Consider the following 22,993-nt stretch of genomic DNA (forward strand, 5'->3'; position numbering starts at 1 on the left):
TAATTTAGTTTACATAGTCTGTCCCAGAGTTCACCACAAGTCATCTGCAAGTCCCTTATCTTAACATTATTCTCTCGGATGGTCCCCTCACTTTGTATCAGGCGCTCTAGCTTTATTTCTGTTTCTTGTATTTCCCGTTCAATACCCCCTTGGAGTCCTTTGGATTTAGATATAGCTACCCCACGTATCATCACCTTAAATGCCTCCCATACCATTCCCACAGAGCGTACATTGCCCATATTAATTTCAAAATATTCCTCGATGGCCTCCCTCAGATCCTCTCGGAATCCTGCATCCTGTACCGCCTCGGATCTGAGCCTCCATGTCCGGATTCGCGCTCTGGCGGGTTGCTGTAGCCACTCCACTACCAAAGGCGAATGGTCAGATAATACCCGGGCTTTATAATCCGCGCCCACCAATTCTCTGACTATCTCGGCAGTGGCGAACACATAGTCCAGCCTCGTGTGCAGGTCATGTTGTGCTGCATAGTGCGAGTATTGCCTATCCATTGGGTGTAGCCGTCTCCACACATCCACCAGACCGAGGTCCGTCAACAATGCCCTCAGCGCTTTAGCTGCTGGTGCCGGCTTTACTAATTTTTCGTCCGACCTGTCTAACCCAGGGTTCAGGGTACAATTGAAGTCTCCTCCCCACACCATCGCGCCACCCACCAGGGGGCTAATTTTACCAGAGATCTAAAATATGCAGCCGTATCAAAATTAGGGGCATACAAATTTATAATGTTCACCTCCCTACTCTCCAGGAGACCTGCCACCGCCACCGTTCTGCCCTCTGGATCTATTGTCGAGCTAAGCAGCTGGAACGCCACGTGCGGTGTCACCCAAGTGATCACCCCTCTTGCATATGCCGAGTATGTGGCACCTATGACTTTACCCTTCCATTTTCTCCTGACCACCTCCAACCTCTCCCTGGTGAGGTGAGTCTCCTGTAGCAAGGCTATATCAATACGCATTCTTCTTAGATACATCATCACTTTGTTACGTTTTAAGTAATTATTGAGGCCCCGCACATTCCAGGTCACCACTCTGAGATTACCCGATGCCATCTACTCGATGTGCTCCCCCCCACCTCTCCCTCCAATATCTTCCCCAATGGCCCGTTGTCCGACTCATTTCCCTCCCAACCTCAACAACTCTCCCCCTCCCCTGTCCCCAATTCCGCCCCACTGCACACAACCCTCCCCCTTTCCCCACCCTACCCGGCCCCAACAAATGCCCAGCTCCATCCCTGGATCTCAGGCCCACCCGCGTCTGTTCCTATCCCGTAAACGAGGACTAGGATCCCGCGGGTCGTCACCGTACTACCAGTGACCTAACTAAATATACTACTAAGGGGTATAAGGATTGCCCTCCAGGAGCTCCCGCTCACCTGAACTAGGATTATTGCATTTCACGGGTCCCACCGGCCCATATTTGTTACAACACATTCCCACAAGCTTTATTTTAAAACGCTATATTCAAGTCCCAATGTCTGAGCCACGTCACTAGAGATGGCCCATTTGCGCACTACTTATCTCCTGCGATTCCCGTCTGGACATCCGGTTCTTGGGGGTGACCCTGCATGTCCAGCCAGTCCATTGCATCTCTCGGCGTTTCAAAAAACAGGGTTTTGTTCTTGTAGAACACTTTCAATTTGGCTGGGTAGAGCAACATGTAACGGTGGCCTGTCTCTTTCAACCTCCTTTTCACCGCCCCGTAGTTCATCCTGCTGCGCTGCACGTGCAAAGTATAATCCGGGTACGCCGTGATTGTCGCCGACCCTCTTTCGATCTTCCCTCCCCTCCGGAAAAATTCAAGTATCTTCTCCCGGTCTCGGTAATTCAGAATCTTAGCAATCAGCGGCCGCGGGGGAGTTCCTGGGGGCGGTCTCCTCGTCAAGGCCCTATGAGCCCTCTCAACTGCAAACCCCTGGGTCAATGCACCGCCAGTTATCTCCTGCAGGAGCATGGTTTCCACATATTCTGTCGGATTAGGACCCTCTATTCCTTCCGGCAGGCCAACAATACGAATGTTATTGCACCGGGCGCGCCCTTCTGCCTCCTCCGCCCTGCTTTCCAAGTTGCCTACCCTCTGCACAAGGGCATGGAGTTCCGACCCGTGGGCGGCACATGCCGCTGTGTTCGGGGCCACTTCCTTTTCCAAGTTTCCAGTACGCTCAGCAAGCGTCCGCACGTCCTGTCTCAGCAAATTAACTTCCTCTTGGACTGCTCCGATCTTTAGGTCCAGGCCCTCTTTCAGTTCGGTCATTGCCAGGCCCAGTTTGGTTTCCCAGGCAATTTTCAGATCCGCTATCGGCGCCAGCACTTCCTGAATCGGGCCCGGTGTCTCCGCTACTGCCGTAGTGGTATCCTTGCTTTTGCTCCCCTCAGCACCGGGGGTCGATTTAGCATAGGCCTCCAGCGTGGGTTGTTTGTTCCTGGGTCTGACCACTTTAGAAGACGCCATGCTATATTGTGCGGGTGTGAGCCAGCTGTGCCACCCTTCGTGCAAAAAGTCTGCGTGGCGTCGGGCCACTCTTGGCGTTGCAGGGGCTGTTACAGCTGTATTCTGGTGTGGCCTTTTGTTTGCCCCCCTTCCAGAATGGGCTGCGTCCTCCCACGTATCTGCGCACCCTCCGTGCAGCACCACTTGTCTTTTCTGTAATCCTTCAGTGGCCAGTGTTCATGTACACCCAGTGGCCCAGCGCACTCCCCTTTCGACACTCTTGTCGGCCCCGGGGCTGTCCAGTCCACAGTCCCGCCCGAAAATGTTGGCTTCGCAGTCCTCAGCTGGGGAGTCAGCCTTATGTTGTGTCTGGGGAACAGCAATTGCCCCAGATTGGTCTCTTCTGTTGTCTAGCTTCTGGGTGCAATGCCACCTGTACTTCTAGGATATGGCCCTCCAAAGTGTGCCTGGTTTCTAGTGTACTGGCACGCCTCACAGCACTGGCCACCACACTTCCCACGGGCAGCACAGCTTACTGCATTATGGGTCGTGTGGGGCTTCTGTGCGGAGCTGTAGGTAGCCCCTTTAGTGTTCGAATCAGGTCTCCAGTGTCCCAGTGTGCTGCCACTGCTACACTTCCCCTTACTCCAATCCCAGGGGCCACTGCTACTTTGTAGCCAGCCTGCTTGCCGGCACCATTCTCCAGGCGCAGCGCTCGTTCGCTCGTCTCTTCGGAGATGTTGATAAAATGTGTCTCAGGCGGCTTCCATCAGCGGCTTCACTGCGGGTCGGCGCCCGCCATCAGTTTGATTTTTCGATCCGCAGATCTTGTTAGGCTCCAGCTGTGTGTGCGCCCGCTCGGGGTGCACACGTCCTAGGGTGCTGTATCGGTCAGTGGGGCTCACGCTCCGTTATTGCAGCGACATCTACAGATGTCCCGAAGCTCCCTTTGTTTGCGCCGCCATTTTGCATCTCAATCCACGCCGGCGCTCATAAAATCAAACGCCTGGATCTTCGTAGCAGTGCAACGCACATGTCCAAAATGATCAGCGAGTGTGCTCCCTACTAGCACAGGCAGGGATGTTGTTTTTCAACGCCGGCAGGGATCCGCACACACTCTTATTCCAACTGATCGACACAGGATCACAGGAGCCCCTCCCCCGAGCACGTCCCTCTACATGTCCGCCTTAGCCACGCCCCCTTTTTCCAAACAAGCCTCCCCACTAAAGATAAGCACTTGTGTCACTTTTTTCTTATAATGGTTCAGGATAGGTAGCAATGAAAATTTTCCAAACCTTCGATCTATTGCTCTTCCTTGTGCTTTTTTTTCCAGGTTCTCTACCCATGGCCTCTATCCTTTGTATACATTTACAATTACACCCAGGTATTTCAGTTCTTTAACTGGGTATAGTGAATTCTCGTCCAATACCCAGCTTTCCTTTAGTCTTTCTCTTCCTCTCAACTCCCCAAACACCATGATCTAAGATTTGCCAGCATTAATTTCCAGATGGTTTCTATCAACATATTTCTGCAAGATGTTCAATTTTCTTTGCAGTCCCATCTTGGTAATCTCCAATAGGACCAAGCCATCTGCATATAGTAGCCAGCCTACTTCTGTACCCATGGTTCGAGGAGGAAAAAATGTTTTGTCTTTCAGAACCTCTTTCACATCTTCAATGAAGAAATTAAACAGGGTTGCGGCTAAGGGGGCATCCTTGTATCAGTCCTATGGACGTATCGATCTTCTGTGATAATTTCCCTTGTTGATCTAATTTGACCTGCATACTTGTGTTTGAATATAGCTCTTGAGTGATTTCTAGCAGGTCGTTCAGGCATCCTTTGCTTTTCATTTTTTTCCCATAGTAGCTTACGATCTATGCTATCGAAAGCTTGTCTTGGGTCAATGCTGGCCATGTAGATTTTTTCATTTTTATGCTCGGAACGCGATTTGAGAAGGTTTAAGATCAATAGATTTAAATTACAACCAACTTCTTTCACAAACCCTGTATGTCGTTTATCTAAGGTGTTTGTTTCTTTGATCCATTCTTTTAGTCGCTTTAGGATGATCATAGCAAAACATTTTCCTACCACATCCATTAGAGCGATTGGCCTATAATTCGTTGGTAACAGTCGGTCCCCTTGCTTGAAAATGGGGACCACTTTCGCTGACTTCCAGGATTCGGTATTTTGCCTGTCTCGAAAATCCTATTGAATAGGATTTCACAGAATTCCGCACACTGTTTGGGAGCCCCTTTCATGATCACATTAGATATCACGTCAGGTCCAGGGGCTCTCGTCCGACTAGCGTTTTTTATCAGAATCTCTTCTCTCGTGCTTAATATGTTCCAGCTTTTTGATTTGAGTTTGTCTTTCCCTATCAATTTCGGTGTCATATTGAGATTCTCAAATAGCTTCCTGAACTGGGACACCCAAACATCCTCTGCTATTGGGTATGACAGGTGAGAACCTATGGATTTTCCTTTTTCCTTCATGAGTTGGCAAAGGTTCCTGCTTATTGAATCAGCAAGGGCCCTCAGCATGCATTCTGTATCCCTCTGAAGCATGTACATTTACTGGATTTTTAACCAGTTCTATACCTTTGCCTTCTTTTTCTTATGAGCTCTTTCTTGTTTTGTAACTTTGATTTCATTAGATCTCGTAGCTATTTTCCCTAATTGCTTCTTCAGTGCTATTATTTCTTTATTACAGATGTGTGCCTGCTTGAATTTGGGTTTCAGTGTTCCCTTTCTTAATTCTCTGAATGCTAATAACGTCTGGCAATACTCAATTCATCCGGTTCCTGTGTCAACCTGTCTTTTAAGTCTTTCGATATTTCGGGTAATCTTGTGATTTAATACAAAGTCTATTCATCCCTCTCTCTACCTCTACTCTATGTTTCCATCTCTGTTGATTTTCACAGGTCGTTCCCTTTAGTGTTACTATAAGTGGGTCATGGTCGCTGTGTATCGTCTTCTCCACCACTATACTTATAACCTCAGGGAGGAGTCTTCCTGAGACGAAGCAATAATCAAGGGCAGCCCGGCTATTCCAATTTGTCCACGTTGCAGCCACCCGGGTATCTCTCTTGATGTTTACGTTTAGGAGGTGCAAATCTCTTAACTTCATTTCCTCCATCCACTCTGCAGCCCATCGATTTTTCAGGTTCCTTTTTCCACTTCTTTTTGGATCAATGTCTACTTTCGCTTCAAGGCATTTTCAATTTAGATCTCCACAGATCACTATTAGAAGATTTGCATGTTTCTCTAAATTGTGATCAATCATCTCCATGTCTATCTCAACAAATGTGCCGCCTTCTTGAACTTCCGGGTTTCAATATAGATTCATGATGAGTAAGTCCTCCTCTGTCTTATTTCTTTTTTGTTTTTGGATCTTAATCATCTGTATATATGGATTTGGGTTCCTTGATTGCACCATCTTGAGATTTCGTCAATTTTTTTAGCAATACCAGTAAACCAGAGGAAGGTCTTCCCCGGTTACTTCCCTTAGCCAGGAACTTGCAGAAGAGAACTTGCTGGGTATATACATTTTTTTTCAACAATATATTTGTTGAATATAAAATTTGGGTAAAATCAGGGTACAAGTGCATGTAAGACTTAGTAATGTGAAACAACATCAATAACGGGGCAATGCATTTACTGAGTTTGGATATTGCACAGTCCCATTGTCAGGGTTCGGTTGATAGGGAAGAGATTAAGGATTCAATGTTTCGTACACCATCGAAATACTGGTGGCTGTCGCACTATCCCCAGTAAATGTTCTGCATAGTCGAGAAAGGGGGCCCAGGTGTTGTGAAATCTCCCCGTGACACCCAGTCGAGAGGCCGATATTTTCTGTGCAACTGCTGCATTTTAGCATTTTCCCCACCACATGGTGATTGCCGGACCTTCAGGTTGCTTTCATAGCCGGGCAATAGTGATTTTGGCTGCAGTGAGAAGGTGGGCAATTCAGTCCACCAAGTGTCCAGTGAGTGGGAATGTCCCCCCGCCCGTATCGCACAATAACACAATCTCGGGGTCCCATAGTATTGTCAATCCTGTGATTAGCTTAATCTGGTTCAAAACCTCTTTCCAAAATAGCATTGACTTTGGGCAGGACAATAAAAGATGGAATAGTGATCCCTGTTACTGTACATCCTCTCCAACAAAGTGGGGACTGCCCTGGATTGCATTTGTTCAGGATTTCTGGGGTGACATACCACCTGCAACATACTTTCACAACCCCCTCCTTATTCGTAACACATTTTGAAGATTTGTGCATACAGGTCCAGATACGCCCCATTCTTTCATTTCCAGTTCTCTCCCTAGGTCCCTCTCCCTTTTGAGCATGTAGTTCTCCTTCTTGTTGGGGTCACCTTTCTCTCTGAGCTTGTATAGGGTCGATGTTTTCCCCCTCGGGCCGTTGATGTTAATGTCCGTTCCAGCGGGTTAAGTTCTCTGCTCCATTGCGTTCCAATGTTATGTTGTGATACCCAGTGCCGGAGTTGGGCATAGCGGAATCTTTCAGTTTCTGGGATTTGGAATTTAATTTTGCTTTCGTTGAAGGAGAGTTGTGCCCCATTGATGTAGAAGTCCTTAATTTGCCTCAAACCCCGCTCACGCCAATTGTTGATCCCTGCTTGTTCGAGCCCACAAGTGAAGTCTGGATCATTCCATACTGGGGGTTAAGTGGCCCCAGTGATCCTCTACGGTCCCATTGGCTTGCCACCCTTTTCCAGCACTGGACTGTGTTTCTAGTGGCTGTTAGCGGCCCAGTTTCGGGGCCCTGTGAGATGTCGTGGCATGTGATAGGGTGCATAAAGGTGTCACACACCAATGTTCTTCTATTTGTTTCCACCGGGGTAGATTGGTGTTGGCCTGTCATGTGAAAGTGTGTGATAGTTGTTCTGCCAAACTATATCTAGAAACGTCTGGGACCCCCAGGCCTCCCACACCCGCCGCTCTGAGCATCACTCTTTTAGTAATTCTTGACTTTTTCCTGCCCCAGATATAGTCCAAGACCCCCTTTTGTAATCTTTGGAGCTCTCCTGGGTGTACGGTTACCGGTAGCGCTAGGCACTGGTAGAGCAGCCTCGGGACTAAGTTCATTTTCAGTGCTACAATTCTCCCCAGCCATGATACCTATTGTTTGTGCCAATGCTCCATGTCTTTTAATAGGTTCCGGAGCAGCTGGGGGAAGTTGGCCCGGTATACTCTCTCAGTTCTGTTTCGTATATTGACCCCCAGGTAGACGATTCGTGATTTGGGCCATGGGATGGGGCTAATGTTTGTTAGCGCTTTTCTGTGCTCCTGGGTAATGTTTATTCCCAAGGCCCTCGACTTCCCGTAATTAACCCTGAAGCCCGAGGCCTCCCCAAATGCTGAGAACCTCCTGCCAAGTGCTTCCAGCAAACTCTCAATCTGTGTTAGGGAAAGGAGGACGTCATCAGCATACATGGAGACTTTCTACTGGTTCCCCCCCCAGCTGTAGCCTCTGTATTCGTGCATTATCCCGGATTTTAGTTGCAAATGGTTCCATAGAGAGAGCAAATATCAGTTGTCATATGGGGCAGCCCTGGCAAGTGCTTCGAGAGATATGGAGCGTAGGGGATCGAATCCTGTTAATTCTTAGCGAGGTGGAGGGATGCTGATAGTTGGCCATGACCCATTTAATAAACTTCGGGCCAAACCCAGAGTGGGTTAGTGTCTTCTGTATGTAACCCCAGTCTAATAGGTCAAATGCCTTGTGAGCATCAAGTGAGATCACGGCCATTTCTATTTTCATTCCGGAGGCACTTTCAACCAGGTTCAGGGCGCGGCTGATATTATCGTAGGTAGTGCGACCCAGGATAAATCCTTTTTGGTCCAGATGAATTAGGTCTGGAAGGACCCAAGCGAGTCTAGTTGCAAGGATCTTGGAGAAGATCTTTGCATCGTTATTCATCAGTGTTATGGGCGATAGGATGTACCGTCCTCTGGGTCTTTGTCCGGTTTGGGGATGAGTATTGTGAGGGATTCTTCCATAGATGGTGTGATGCTCCCTGTGGCTAGGAAAGATTTTAAAAGCATAGCGGTTTGAGGGGCTAGAATGTGAGCGTATACCCTGTAGAACCTCGCAGATAATCCGTCGGGCCTGGGGCTGCATTTTCTCAGAGTTTTTATGGCTTCTTCCTTATGGGAGTTCAAGGAGCTCTAGCTGGGTTGGCTCAGGCCCTCCCGGTGAGGTGGCTAGATAGTTAGTTTGCAACAGCTCGTCAATCGGGCTCCCCGTCATTACCTAGCTATGATGCATTATCATTGCGCTCCTTTTGTCATCCTCCGAGGACAGTAAGGTCCCGTCTTTGCCTCTCAGCGTGAGAATATCATTTCGGGTGTGGACCTTTTTTAATTTGTATACTAATAGCCTATACGCCATATTGCTGTTTATGTAATAGAACTGTTTGGTGTATGCCAATGCTCTGGCGGATCTGTCTGCCAGAATCAATTCCTGGGCGGCTTTAGCCTTTTTGAGCTCTCTACTTGTCTACACAGATTGGTTCTTTTTTATGTGCCCCTTCCATGGCCTCTACCTTCTCCTCCAGCCTAGCCTGCTGCAGTTGTCCTGCCCTTTATTGTGCTGTGGCACACCTTATTATCACTCCCCTGATCACTGGCTTCATGGCATCCCAGACTACTTCTTCCAAGCATCCCACTGAGGAGTTTTCCCCAAAGTAGCAGGTGAGTGCGTTAGATATTTCCTCTTTGATTACTGCATCCTGCAATAGTAAGTCTTGCATTTTCCAGTGCCATTGCGGTGGCCTTGGAAGACTGCATACTCTAACCCGGGCCTGCACTGGGGCGTGATGTGAGTTCACCCTCGTATGTATAGGAACTTCTTCCAGGCAGGGGAATAACTCACTGGACACTGATCTATTCTGAAGAGGTATTTATGGATATGGGAATAAAATGTATTGGCGCATGCTCCCTCGTTGGAGAGTCGCCAAACATCTACTGACCCCGTTTCCCTAAACAATTCTGCAAATCCTATTGCTCGAGAAAAATCCTCTCTTGATGGTGGCAGGGTTTTGTCTCTAAATTGGGTTAGGGACCAGGTTGAAGTCCCCTTCTATGTGGAGTCGCCTGCCGTAAATGTGACTATGTCCGGTAGGATGGTGTGGAGAAACCGGTCTTGGGCACTATTCGGGCAATAGATGGAGGCAAAAGTTAGGGCTTGCTCAAGTAGGTAACCATTAACCAGTAAGAATCTCCCCATTGGGTCTTGTTTCACCGTCACCTGCGTCAGTGGTACTTCCCGGCTAAAAAGCAGCGCCACTTCCCTCTTCTTCTCTCCCGCTGTAGCAAAGTAACATTTGTTCAATCACCTAAAGTGGATGCGCTTTTAATCTTTCGCTAGAAGGTGTGTTTTCTGCAAGGAGGCTACGCTGGCGGAAAGTTCCGTTAATTTACGCTCCACCGATTTACATTTCCCTGGAAAATTAAGGCCCTGTACATTCCAGGTTACCATGTAAAGTTCCGTAGTCGTGTCTACCGCCATGTTTGTGCCATTTCCTTCCAGCTTCTAGCTTCCGACCTCTGTCCCATGTGCGTGAGCTCTGGGCCCCATGCTGTTTCTCCTCCTGTGTTGCTGCCTCGATGTGTCTCTGCTTTTACCCCTTTCCTGATAAACATTCCCCCCAAATAGTATAACCGTGAAAAACCTTCCCCCGCGCCCCCTAGTTTTCCCTTCCAGAGATCCATTTGCCCGGTTCTGGGTTACATGCTGCCATTGTTCAGTCAGAAGCACCTGGGGTGCCTGCAGGTGTTCAGATTGGGTAGTTCTTCTTTGCCAGCGGAATATTCCCTCTCAAAACATGGCACCTTTCTTGCCCCTTTGTGCTGGGCTTTTGAGCCACCTTCTCCTCTCCAACCGCGTCCATGGCTGCGTAACCTCCTTCAATGAGTCCTCTTTGAGTGCTGTACCCTCCTTGTCATTGTTGTTTGCTCCTGCCGGGTTCAGTAGCTGTTCAGCCTCCTTCATTGTGCGTATTTGCCATTACTCACCCTCCAGGTTGAACACCAGTGCGGTAGGGAAGCCCCAGCGGTAGAGCACCTTTTTGTCTCACATTTTCCTTTTCAGTAATGTGGCTGCTGCAAGGTCTTGATATAGGGAGATTGAAGCGTCTCTGAATTGTATACCTGTGGAATTCCTCGCTTCCTGCATGTTTTCCTCCTTGACCCTGTAGAAGTGGACTCTTCCCAGTACGTCTGGTGGAGTGGTTGGCATGGTTGGTGCTTATCTAGCTCTGGTTCGGTGCACTCTGTCCAGCTCCAGCGGGGTGCTGTCTGGGAGTGTTAGGATGAACCTGAGGCCCTGGGTGAAATTGCCCAGCTCTGCGTCCGTAATGGAGGTTGGGATTCCGCATATTTGGATGTTATTGCGACGGGAGCGGTTTTTGGAGTCCTCTTGCTTAGTTTCCAGAGCTTCACATCTGGCCTCCAGTGCAGTGATTCTATCCGCTCCCTCCCCAATTTTTTAGGATTGTTTGCATAGCGTTGACTCATCTCTGCCGTTCTTCTTTCCTCCTCGTCCATGCACTTGTCTAGACACGATATTCTTTTCATGAGCTCTTCCGAACCTCTCTGGTATTCCTTAGTCCTGGCTGCTAGAGGTCTTGCAGTTCTGTTTTGGTGACCCCTTGGGTTAGTGGCATGGTGGGGGCAACTCTTAGTCTTTCTTGTGACATTGCTACAGTTCACTCCCCTTTTCTCCCTTTATCTACGGTTGGCGCCGAGAGCAACGTAGAGATGTCAACTTGTTTTGGGTGTTTTTGCCATTACTCCCCTTGGTGCTTAGAGAGGAGATCCTTCGTTCACGTGGCTCTGTGCAGTTAGGTGTGTTTTTCCCGCTAAGGCCCTGAGTACCTTGTGGTGAGGTAGGTCGTGCGGGGCCTGCAGTAGCGTTGAGCTCCTTTTACTTGCTTTCCTTGCGTATTCCTGCTTCTTGCCGGCCACTTAGATGGAGATCTGTTGTGGCAGGGGCTAGATTTTGGTGCGCTGCAAGTCTCTGTTCATTTGGGACGACCCTTGTGGGTATTGGCTGGTATCCCAGTCACCCAGATCCTCAGTGGGTGCCCCCATTGTAGCCCCGCTCCTATACGGCAATTGTGGAGAGTGGGCTGGCCCCCTGAGGCAGTGATGGTGGAAGGATTTACCTTATTGTTGCGCGGGTCCCGGGCCCAGCCTCCTTGTGGCTTCTTGGGCTGGTGTGTCATCTGGCTTATGGCGTGGCAAATGCTCCTCCTTAGCCTGCTGGGCACTGGCGTTGGGGAGCCTCTGCAGGGGTAGCTGGTACCGCTTCCAGTAGCCTGCTTGTGCGTCAGGACCAGAGGCTGTTAACTTGTCGTTTGAGTAGTTTCCCCCCATTGTTGAGCCATCTGTGCAACGTGGTGCTATCACGGTCTGTCCCAGAGGAGCTCCTCTGCTACGGCTCCTGGTGTGGGCGTGACTACCCCACGGAGCGCAGGGGCTACCCTGGCATATGCAGAGCCATTCCACGGGTCGGAGGGGTCTGTATGCGGCCGCTGTGGAGCAGTGCAAGGGGCTTCTCAACACCCACCACTTCCCCCGTGATCTCAGTTGTTCGGAGCTCTCAGTGCGTCAGCCCCGGGCGCCATCCTGGATTTTCGTCGGGCCGTGCCGCAACCTGCTGCCAAGGACAGTTCCTCAGCGATCTGGAATGTAGGGGCTTATTCACTCCGGCCAGCTGGGTGCAGCACTTTCCCCCAGCCTGATGAGCGTTTTCAGGCAAACTGCGTGCTTTCTGCTGCCTTATCTCTTTCAGTCGTCGGGTCTGGGACTCACGCTCCGGCTCCAAGCCACGCCCCGCTGGGTATAGTTTTACATGCTTAGTTCCTAGATCCTAAAACAGACGGGTGACTCAAAGTATATGTTCACCTGTGTGCAGAGGAGTAACTTTGTTGAAAATGTTGGGGGGGGACATGACATCTGAAGAAAAATGTGACCCAGTCAAATGAATGTGGACAAAGTGGTGTTCCATGAAAGTTGGGGGGGACAAACACCCCCGTCCCCCACTAAAATTACGCCCATGCCTGTGTGTCCTATGCAAACCTGAGCAACCCCAAAAATTCACCCATCAAGCTACTGACATGGTGATATATTGACTATGGGCCTCATAACAAGGTTGGCGGTGTGGGAAAAATGAAAAAGTGACGGTAATTCCGTTACTGCCACTTTTCCTGAACCGCCAAACTACAATTTTGGTGGTGGGGTGGCTGGAATTACCTGCAGCTCTGAGCTGCCAGTAATTCTGGCACCCCATCAAGAAATGCTGGTAATACCGACAATTCCCCCCCATGGAGTCCTATGGACTCCATTGAATGGGGAATTACATACACTTACAGGCACTTGTAATATACCGGTATTTCTTGCATTCTATGTGCCGGTAACAGTATTACCATTTGCTGGTATCCCGCCAGATTTACCGGCGGGATACCAGCCAACTTCTAACTTCTTTCTTTTCTACAACAGTAGGGTCCCATACTTCACAGTACAATATTCGACTGAGTGAGGATAGAGTGGCAGGTATACGTGGAAATGGGCAAATTCTATACTACAATAGATACAATCAAGGGAATCCTTGTTTTAATAAATCTTCCTAACTATGGTTTGCTCTGGTATCAAGGGAGTGAGGCGATATTTCCATTGTTAGTCCAGATGTTTGCTGGAGGTCGGTTTGAAGTCCCATTTTAAGAGAAGAGGGCTTATGCCTTTAATAGAGAAGGCCAAGAATGTTCTTTTTTGGGTGTCTTGTTTTGTATCTACTGGGCATTTTCATATAGGGTGAAGGTAGGTCGAGTTTAGGTTGACATATGGCCAGCTTGTTGCCTGTAGGAGAGGAAAGATGAAACTTGGCCTTCAGTGCCCACGCTAATATAGATAAAAACCTTCTAATCAGACACTTTAGTCTAGCACACACCATGACCACATTTCCATTCACAGGCAACCCGTTCATGGATGGAGTCTGTCGTCAAGTGTGACCTCAAACACGACACAATGAGATGTATAGCATCTTTGACAACTACCTGTAGATCTATCACACTCGGTTAGATAAAAACTGTGATAAAAGCTAGAGTTGGAATGTGATAATCAATACAGAGCTCAACGTGCCTTCTATACGTTTACATTACAAGCAAGCAATGTAGCCCAATAATTGAACGCTTAGCTACCAAATCCAGTTCTTACCCCTAACACACCAGTCATTCATTCAACAGAGGTAGCAATACTTCCTGACACATGCATAATATAAAATGTATTCTTTGAAAATGTGAGAAAGTGAGTTGGGAGTACACACCTGATCACTATTGAAGTTGGAGACACTGTTTAAATGTGCATGTAATAATACAGTTGGATCCTCCACAGCAGTACACTATCACAACAGGCTCAGACGCAGTGACTTTCTAAAATGGGGAAAGGAAATCAGCAAGTGGTGGCTTATATGCACATCTATTAGTAGAGCCCTTTGTATGCTGCTCAGCTGTAGGCATTCTTAGAAAGGAGCAAGAATTTCATGAAGCTTCTTTTTTTTAATCTCATTGACAAATATATATGTAAAAAAACCTTCTCGTTACAGCGGCCGAGTTACCACTTTCTGAGTACAAGCCAGAGGAGTCTCCAGCATGTAAGTCATTCTCTATACATTCCTTGTACAATAATTGTCAAACCTATTCTATTGCAGGACGTTGGAAGGAATGATGATTGGTAGCTGGTTCTTTCGCACTAATATTTCACCTTTTTTACAAAATATTGAACTCCCTGAAAAGATTTATAGTACAGCCTTTTCATGGTGCCCTTACTTCTCTCTGTATTTTCTGATGCCACAGGCCAGTCGTTCTCCCTCTTTCACAAAGACCTGGGCCGGTGCTATAATAACGCAGTTTCTGGCACTGTAAGATCACTAAGGTGCTGGTTGGTGCAGTATAAAAATCCTTGATAGATGGTGGAAAGTTAATTCCTGAGAAACTAAGTTATTTTAGTCACCTTTCATAGGTTAGCGAGTTAATCATTTGCCCCAAACATTTATTTTCAACCAGGAGGAGGACACAATCCCACTGCAGCCAACTCTGTTCTTCATCTTTCTGTGGTCTGTAAATTGATTACCATTAAATTGGGTAACATCCATCATTACAGTGCGCAGAAGCGTGAAAGATCCGGCGTGAAGTCTTGTATAAAAAAGTTATATAATTCCTATTCTGTTACAGTGCCAACGGTAACCTGGATGGGTAGACTAAAGGTAAATTGCTAGGATTTTACGACTAGACCTCAGGGAGGAGCGCAGTACTTTACTGGTGTATCTGGAAGTTGGCAGCATGCATAGGCTTTCCATAAGTAAGACATGACAACACCATGCTAGCAGGAGCAATAGAATTGTTTTTTAGAGCATGGCGTGACTGCAGATATCACAATACACTGAGGGCATCTGGTAACCAGTGGTATTCAGTTGTAGAAGCAGTCATTGAACATAGTATTTGGCATTACCTTAATGTGTTACATGATACCACTTATTGCTTTAATGACTGAATCCACACTCTTTCTCCAACAGCTCCGCCAAGAAGGCACCTCCACCAGAAGACCACCTACAGTAAGTGCAAAACATCAGATTAAGGTGCAGAGCTTTCATTTCTTCAAGAGGTTTTCATTTTACGTTGCATAGTGAAACAGCCAAAAAAGGAAAACATCTGAAAGTGTTACATCGTATGAACACATCGTTTGGGTTGCTTCTTAGACTTCCTTATGTCAATACAAATTGTAATCCCATAGCTTCCTACTCACTTAGTTCTGTCATTTAGTTGCTCAAACACTCCCCCTCTGCAATCCAAGCAGCCAGGGAATGCAGGTCCAATACAGGCAAGACTATTCTCAACAACCGATAAAAACGGCATGTTCTATGCGGTCTCAGAAACCCCAGGTCACCAATACCTTCAACTCACCCTTTTTCATGCAGAGCCAGGTATCCAAGCACTGCAAGCCTACTAGGACATCCCTGGATCTCTGCTTTATCTAGGAAGGGTCCCCTCACTCTTGAAATTGCCCAATTTACCCCCCTCAAAGACAAGTTAACTCTCTCCATACTGAGCATTACCCAGTAGCCACATTGAAACACGATGTGGGTCCATTTTCTTTCACATAATTAAGATGCTCCATCTCGCGGCTAACATTAAGTGTTGGACAGATGCTCTATATGGACCAAACTCTGCTCCCTAAAGATGGTCTGCAGAACCCAAAATCAACAGACCTGCTCCATTTGAGTTTTCGCTCCTAGAATGCTAGCCACCATTGAACATACCTCCAACCAAAAATACTTGAGCTGGAGCTGAGGACATCTCCACAGAATATGTGCATGCAGCCCTTCCAGTTCCAACCCTTAAACAGTGCACAGGTCTTCCTATCTGAAAAAGAGTGTAGTCTTGTGCGGGTTGGGATGCCACCTAAACATTATTTTGTATTGCACTTATGGTAGCTGCGAAATGTTTAGGAAATTCTTCCCTGCAAGCGTGTATAGGTGTCTTCTGCCCCCCCCCCCCCCCCACCCTCTTAAATAACTATCCAATATACCATTTCTAACCCTCAAAAGGGGTTTCTTTATCATGGAAATTAAACCTCATAGCTGTGGAGCCCATCTGCAGTGTTTCTTCAAAACGTACAGTTCTCTGCCACTATGTTCTCTGTTTGTCGAATGTACCAACTAGTGCCTAATCTAGTGCCTAATCTGGAAGTAACAGCAGAGTTCTTGCTCACTTCAGATTTACATTGTTCAAAGCTTGTAATACTTCCACCATTAAACATATCTCCCATTTTCCTACATCCACTATCCCACCAGGCTTAATATGCTTGAAGGTAACATCCCAGGGGTACATTCTGGGTTGTTACATATAGAGTTAAAGGGAGAGAAAGGAAGGTTGATAAACTATGCCTGGCTTTATCCCAAATATCAGCTGTTTAATTTGATTGTTATATAGTGATGGTTGCCTCTTGTTGTGCACTTGCCATGACTGTTCCAGTATAGGTGTTTGTGCTATTTCCAGACTTGATCCGCCTCCTCATCCATTCTGCAACCACATGCATCTGGGTGGCCTCATAATGCCTATAAATATGGGGGTAGCCCAACCCACCCTGGGTTTTATGTCTTATCAACATTGTCATTGCTACCATGGATCTGTTCCCCCTACAGGTGAAACGTAAGAGTATTTTTTCAATAATTTGAAGTCAGTTCTTGGTCTCCCCACTGGGGAGAGCTTGAACTAGGTATAACAATCTTTGAAGGATATTCATTTAGGAATTGAAATTCTCCCTAGCCTTGACTTTGCTAATGTGCCCCAACGATCAAGGTCTTTCTGTATTTATTAATACTTTCCTGGGAAGTTTGCTGTACATGTTGATGCTTACTTGGGAGTCAAGAACACACATCTATTTCTTGGCTCATTTTAACAGAACATGTTATTGAAGAGCCACTCTTCCTCTCTGGGAACTGAGATGTTATGAAGCTCCAATGTAGAATTCTTAACCTTAGATTCTGACACTCTTGAGAAGCAATTTAATTTAATTCAAAATTGCCAGACGAGATTGCTCCAGCTCTGACAGGGTAACTATAATATCATTGGCAAAGAGTGTGATTTTGTGATGTGTCCCTGCCCACAGAATGCCATGTATCAATGGGGTAGCAAAGTGCTCCATAATCAGAGAAAGGATTTGTTGCGAAAGTGGGCAATGGTTCAGAGAATCCACTATTTACCGTCACTCATGCCCTAGGGGACATGAAGACTCCTGTATGCCTATTTATTATGGCATCTCCCATTCCAAATCGCCTCACAATGCGTGTCAGGAATCCTTAACCCACCTAGTGTCAATCACCGTCTGCATAAAAAGAGAGAAGGGCAGCTTTTATCCCGACCGCAGGGCTTTGTTGGACAGATGCAGCAGTCTCCTAATGTTAGCCCAAGCATTGCTTTGTAATATAATTCCTTACAGGTCAGGGTATATAAGATTTGCCAGAAGAGGCACACACCTATCCACCTGTATTCTTGAATAGAATTGCCATCCTGATAGTTAATGGGCCTGTAGGTGGAGCAGCGCGTGTGACGCTTTCCAGGTTTAGGTGGAACAACAATGTCAGACATATTCATCACATCCACCAGCCTATCTTCACATCTGATTCTATTAGCTTGAGTGAGAAGTGCTTATAGAAATACGTCATATAGCCATCTGGACCAGAACTCTTGTGTCTTTCAATTGCTGCCAATACTTCCTCTTCTTCTCTAGGCCTCTCCAGCCTTTCGTATGCAGCCATCGAAATCTGTGGCTCTTGGCATTACTCCAAATATCTAGTCTGCTCCACCAGATCAAGTTTGGCTTTGTACAAGTCGCTAAAATTATTGCAGAAGACTTTACTCTTGTCATACTCCCATTATATCTCCTCCCCACTAGGTGCCTTCACTGACCCAGTAAAAGCTTTGCTAAACTGTATCCGAAGATGCCTTGCAAGCATAGCTTTTCATTTATTTCTGTGTTCGCAGAACAACGCTCTGGAACGGAGGACAGCACCCTTGGCCCTATTCGTAGAAATAGTATTTAGTTATCCTCTGGTAGCCACCAAATGCCTATAACAGGATCTCAAGCCATCAGTGACCTGTTAGGCCTCCAATTCATTTTCTCCCTAATTTATTTCTCTGTTAGATCTCACAGACTCTTGGCCTGAGCTGCCATTTTAATTATTTTACACATCTCTAACACTTTCATTGCATCCCATTGCATGGAAATATTTGCGTCTGCGGTGGTGTTATCGTTTCAATTGTCTGTTATGATTTAGGATACATTCTGGTGGTTTATTTGGTCCCTGAGATATTCCTTAAGTCTCCATATCCCATGGCTTCTTCTTAGTCCTATTTTCCAGAGCTAATATCAATGGGGCGTGATCTGAAAAAGCTATGCTTCCCCCACCCGTCTTGTGAAGGCCTTTTGTGTGGGGATAGAAATATATAATTTATCCTGGTATAGGTATGGTGTACCTGAAGGAATCAACCAAACCCATAGACAACCAGATCTCTTGAGGACCCCAACATGGCCCCCACCGACCCCAATTGCATACTTTGAGTGTCTGCTACCAGATTAAAATCTTCAGCACATACTTGCACCCCTTTCTGTCAAATCCTCTGTGAGATACCTAAAAAAAAAAGCCTCTTGTCCATTTGGAGCATAAACAGTAGCTATTGTGAGCAGCTTCTCCATGACCTTACCCACCCAATACAGTATTTTCTCTGTCTATCACTAATAGATAGCTTTATTATAAATAAATCTGTGTAAAAGAATAGACATTCCCACCCTCTTGAGGGTAACCTCTGCACACAGTTGCAATGGATAATGCTTAATTTTTAGCCCACCCAGGTCTGATAACTTCAGGTGTGTCTCTTGTAAACATACCATCCCGGAGGAATTGTTTAGTAACTCTACAAAGAATTTGGGTGGTTTATTGGGCGAGTTGAGGACCATACATTAAGTCACCATATTTTAATTATTGTTCATATACATGAAAACCTCAATTTCAATATCCATGTCGTCCCGCAGCTGTGTTCCTCTTCCAAGGCCAACCAAATAGCAAGTAATGCAGGAAATATATGTGTATAACCCTTCCCTCCTCTAAAGTATTTTTCAGTTCCCTTCTTTATATTCAACATCCCATGTACCCTAAACAACCCAGTCTGTACTCTAAAATTAATGGGACCATTCCCTGGTTGCCTTTTGGCACTAGCCACACCCTTCAACTCTGCTTTTCTGCCCCTCCCCCACCAACTGTGTAACATAATCTCCCATTATAAGGAGAAGAAGAAAAACTCCAATGTGCATCTGATCCGCCTGATTTATTAAGGTACAGATTGTATGACTTCAGAAGCAAATCACCTTCTTCCAGTGCTCTGATTGTCTCTTCCCTGTTGTTAAGAGGAATAGTAATTCATCAATATCTTATATTCTCCTGGATCAAGGCACTTGTGATTGGCTTAAGCTTTGGGCGTCTTGCTAAAAGACAAGGCGACATACCATTGAATAACCAAATCTTGCTGTCAGGGAAATTGATTCTTTTCATCTTCTTTGCTTTCTCCATAATCTGTTCTTTTGTTTTGTAATCCTGCAATTTCACCAAAACATCTCTGGGTTTAGCTCCTGGTGAGTCCTAGGTTTTCCAATCCTGTGCTCTATCTTTTCTTACTGGGTCGGTCAGGTCTTGTTCTAGAATCTGAGCAAATAAACTCTGTGCCAAGCCAGGATCAGAACGTTCTTTGATGAATTTAGTTCAGATTTTTTTTTCTCCCTGCGAAAATGTTTTCTTAGTTATCGCATTTAATTTGTATCTCCCACCTTGCTAAATGAATCTACTACAGAGACCAAAACTGCAGTCACCCTCTGTTCGCTGCTTAGATCATTTTCATTCCTACCTAATCTTCTCCCAGGGCTTTGATATCCTTTCTGCTGTAAAATATGGCCACTGATTTCCTCTCTTAAGGCTACATTTCGATGACAACTTGTCCTTCCAGTCATTCTTCAATTACTGCATGGCTGCTTCAAAAACCCACCACTGTGAGTACTGTGTCTCCTGTCATTGTTCTTGCCTGTTGAACTGTGTACACCAGAGATAGAGAGCTGCCCTTCTGAAGGTCTCCCGAAGGAATTGATATCTCGGAGATGTTCACTCCCTCCAGCACCCAATAAGGGCAGTTCTAGAAAGCACTGACCAATATAAAAGTTGTGAAACACCAAATGCCATGATCACTCTCAGGCTTGCACCACCATCAGTGGACCCTCACTCTCATTCTGTGGTCAGGTCACATGTCATTGTGCTGGTTCACTTGAGACTACCCCTCTGCCACAAGGCTGTTTTTCCCTCTGGAATAGCCAATCCGTTTTTTTTTCCCCTTGCAGGGTCTCTGTGCTCATCCGAATTGTTCCACTTTCAGGCCTCACAATGCAGGTGCTCTTGTTCAAGGGGTGGTCAGCGGAGAATGCACAAACACCCTTCTTTCACAGATGGTTGACTGGCACTACGGTCCAGCACCTAGCATCCTCTACAGCAAGTTCGTTCTTGCCAAGCTCAGCTCCTGCAGGGAGTCCCGCCTGCTCCGGTCTACCTCACACAGCTCCAGGAAAACACTCTGTTCACCATCCTCAGTAAACCTGAACCCTTGCACAAGTGAGCCAGGGCATACATTTCTTCTGCCTTGATCCCCTGTTGCAGCACTACTAGTATCTTTTGCCTACTAGTGCAGGGGGACACTTATTTTTTACCCTGGGGTCTTTTTCCACCAAGGCAGTGAATTCCTGACAGGCTGATGGCATTCCTCACTTTGTTTTATTGATGCACGATTTAGCACCTTTATTTTCTTTTATGCAATGATACCCCTTTGACTAGTGTAGTAGCCAAAATGGCTACCTTGTTGCTGTTCTAGCAAAACAAAAGTGGTGATGACTGGAAGGTTTGGAATACATCTTCACCTCTGGCATTGCTCTGGGCAACCCTCCAGACCATTGTTCTTTACCTGACAAGCCATTACAAAAGGGGAAAGACCATATGCAAATCAGGCTTGGTCCGATCCCCAAGTGGGCAGTCCAGCCAGAGGATCTGCTTGGCCACATCCCTTCTGCACGAGACCACAGACATCCCCATACATGTGGATTATTCTAGAATAATATAACCGCTTTAATACAGTCTGCAGCTCATTACATTTATTGTATTGTCATCTTTCTCTTGTTTATAACATAGATTTTTCCATCACAATGGCAACCTTCGGTGTGAGCAGTCTTGCAAATTCTTCTGACTTAACTTGAGATACTGGTCTTCCTCTTGGGCTTACCTATGTTATAGAATTTATAGAGTGCACATTCGCCAAAGGCAGCTTGCGCTAATATCAATCCAAGTAGAGCTAAAATAAGTGTTTTCAGGGCGCGCCTAAAGATAAGGTGATTCCCTATAATTCTGGCATCTCGTGGCAGTGCGTCCACAGCTTGGCACCGACTACCAAAAATGTACGGCTGCCAGTTCTAACTAGTTTGTAGCATGGAATCACTAGGAGACAACCATCCTGAGAACAGAGAGCCCGGGTAGGAACATAAAGTTGGAATTTAGCCTGAAGGTATTCAGCTCCCGATCCATGTATGGCGCGATGAATGACACAAAGTGATTTAAACTCGATGTGTTTTGTCACTGGGAGCCAATGGAGGTTCTTTAAAATAGGTGTAGTATGCATGCCGCTCATTTCTGAAGTCCCTGAAGGCAGTTGATGGGATACAGAGGATGTGCTAATTGTGAGTTACAGTAATCCAGGCGGCTTATTACCAGTGAGGCTACCTCCGGTGCATGAAACTGTCTCGGAAGGAAAGTAAGAACTTTCTGAAGTATTTTTACCTAGTGCTTGCATACATTTCTGCTGGCCCCCTCTGATGACAGCAATCTCCATAGTGCATGAAGTCCTCACCAGCAGCCATTCTGTGCCTTATCTTCTGTGGTGAAATGGATGTGGCAATCTAGGGAGGGATTCCTCTGACTCCACAGATAGGAGGCAGCATTTGCTTTCTTACAGAAACATGTAAGTGCATATTTAGCAACCGTGCCACTATAATCTCATTGTACTTATCAGCTTTGTGCTGCATCCTGTGGGAGTTTGTTGTATGACACTTGAACACTCTTAAGTAATTTAAACAGTTTCTTACCTATACTTTTTTGTTGAGCATTTGATCAGGGACTGGGGTTTAACTTTTTAAGCTAGTTTTAAGCTAGTAGTAAGAGTTTTCCATAAGGGCCTTCTATATTCTAAACCCCGTGATGAGCTTCTAACCCATTTTCATCTCCACTTTAAACTGTGACTATTCACATTTCTATTCCAAAGTGTAATAACATTGTGTTGGATTTAAAGCAAGACCCCCCCCCTTAATAAATATCATCCAAAGACTGCTGTTCCATTGCAATACTATTACTGTTTTGTGTATGTATATTTAGAGTGCTTTGCTCATAGTTGATTTGTCTTTCATGTACATATATTGTTAGTACACCTGGTATACATTTTCAGAACTTAATTGTTTGGTTTACTTCTCAACCTTGGTGTATGACCGTTACCACAGGCCAGTCTCTGCCCCGCCTGAGAGTGAACCCTTACTGTCAAGTCATGTTTATTAGTGGACGTTTGGTCTAACTTGGTAGAAGCTGTGCAGGCCTACTACAAGTTGGCCTCTAAAGGCCACACCATTGGTGGTATAGCTGGAAACATCATGGCAAGCCCTAACCAATGAGAAGGAAAAGGAAAATCTTGGGCAAGCTGCGTTTGGTGGTAGTGAGCACAGGACTTTCGGATTAAGATCGAGACTCAGAAGTGTGTAATAATAAGAGGGAATGTAGGCTGTAACAAAACTAGCATTTTGTTTCTAATTGAATTACCTTTGTTTGTCAGCCATGCCTGATATTTGTCAGCCAATCAACTGCGTTATCTTGCACTTTGTTCACGACTCCACATTTTC

The 22,993-nt window shown here is 46.2% G+C and overlaps 1 protein-coding gene across 2 annotated transcripts in view; it reads left to right on the forward strand.

Moving 5' to 3' along the window:
* Nucleotides 1-22,993, forward strand: part of LOC138569222 (uncharacterized) — a 165,993-nt gene that overhangs the window by 20,264 nt on the left and 122,736 nt on the right. For both annotated transcript variants that reach the window (XM_069647014.1, XM_069647013.1), the window contains exons 3-4: nucleotides 14,070-14,117; nucleotides 15,039-15,077. In XM_069647014.1, coding sequence (XP_069503115.1) covers nucleotides 14,070-14,117; nucleotides 15,039-15,077 — 87 coding nt within the window. The remainder of the gene's footprint in view (nucleotides 1-14,069; nucleotides 14,118-15,038; nucleotides 15,078-22,993) is intronic.

The sequence above is a fragment of the Ambystoma mexicanum genome, chromosome 2q (genome assembly GCF_040938575.1).
Source record: "Ambystoma mexicanum isolate Mex_15411 chromosome 2q, UKY_AmexF1_1, whole genome shotgun sequence".
Lineage (NCBI taxonomy): Eukaryota > Metazoa > Chordata > Amphibia > Caudata > Ambystomatidae > Ambystoma > Ambystoma mexicanum.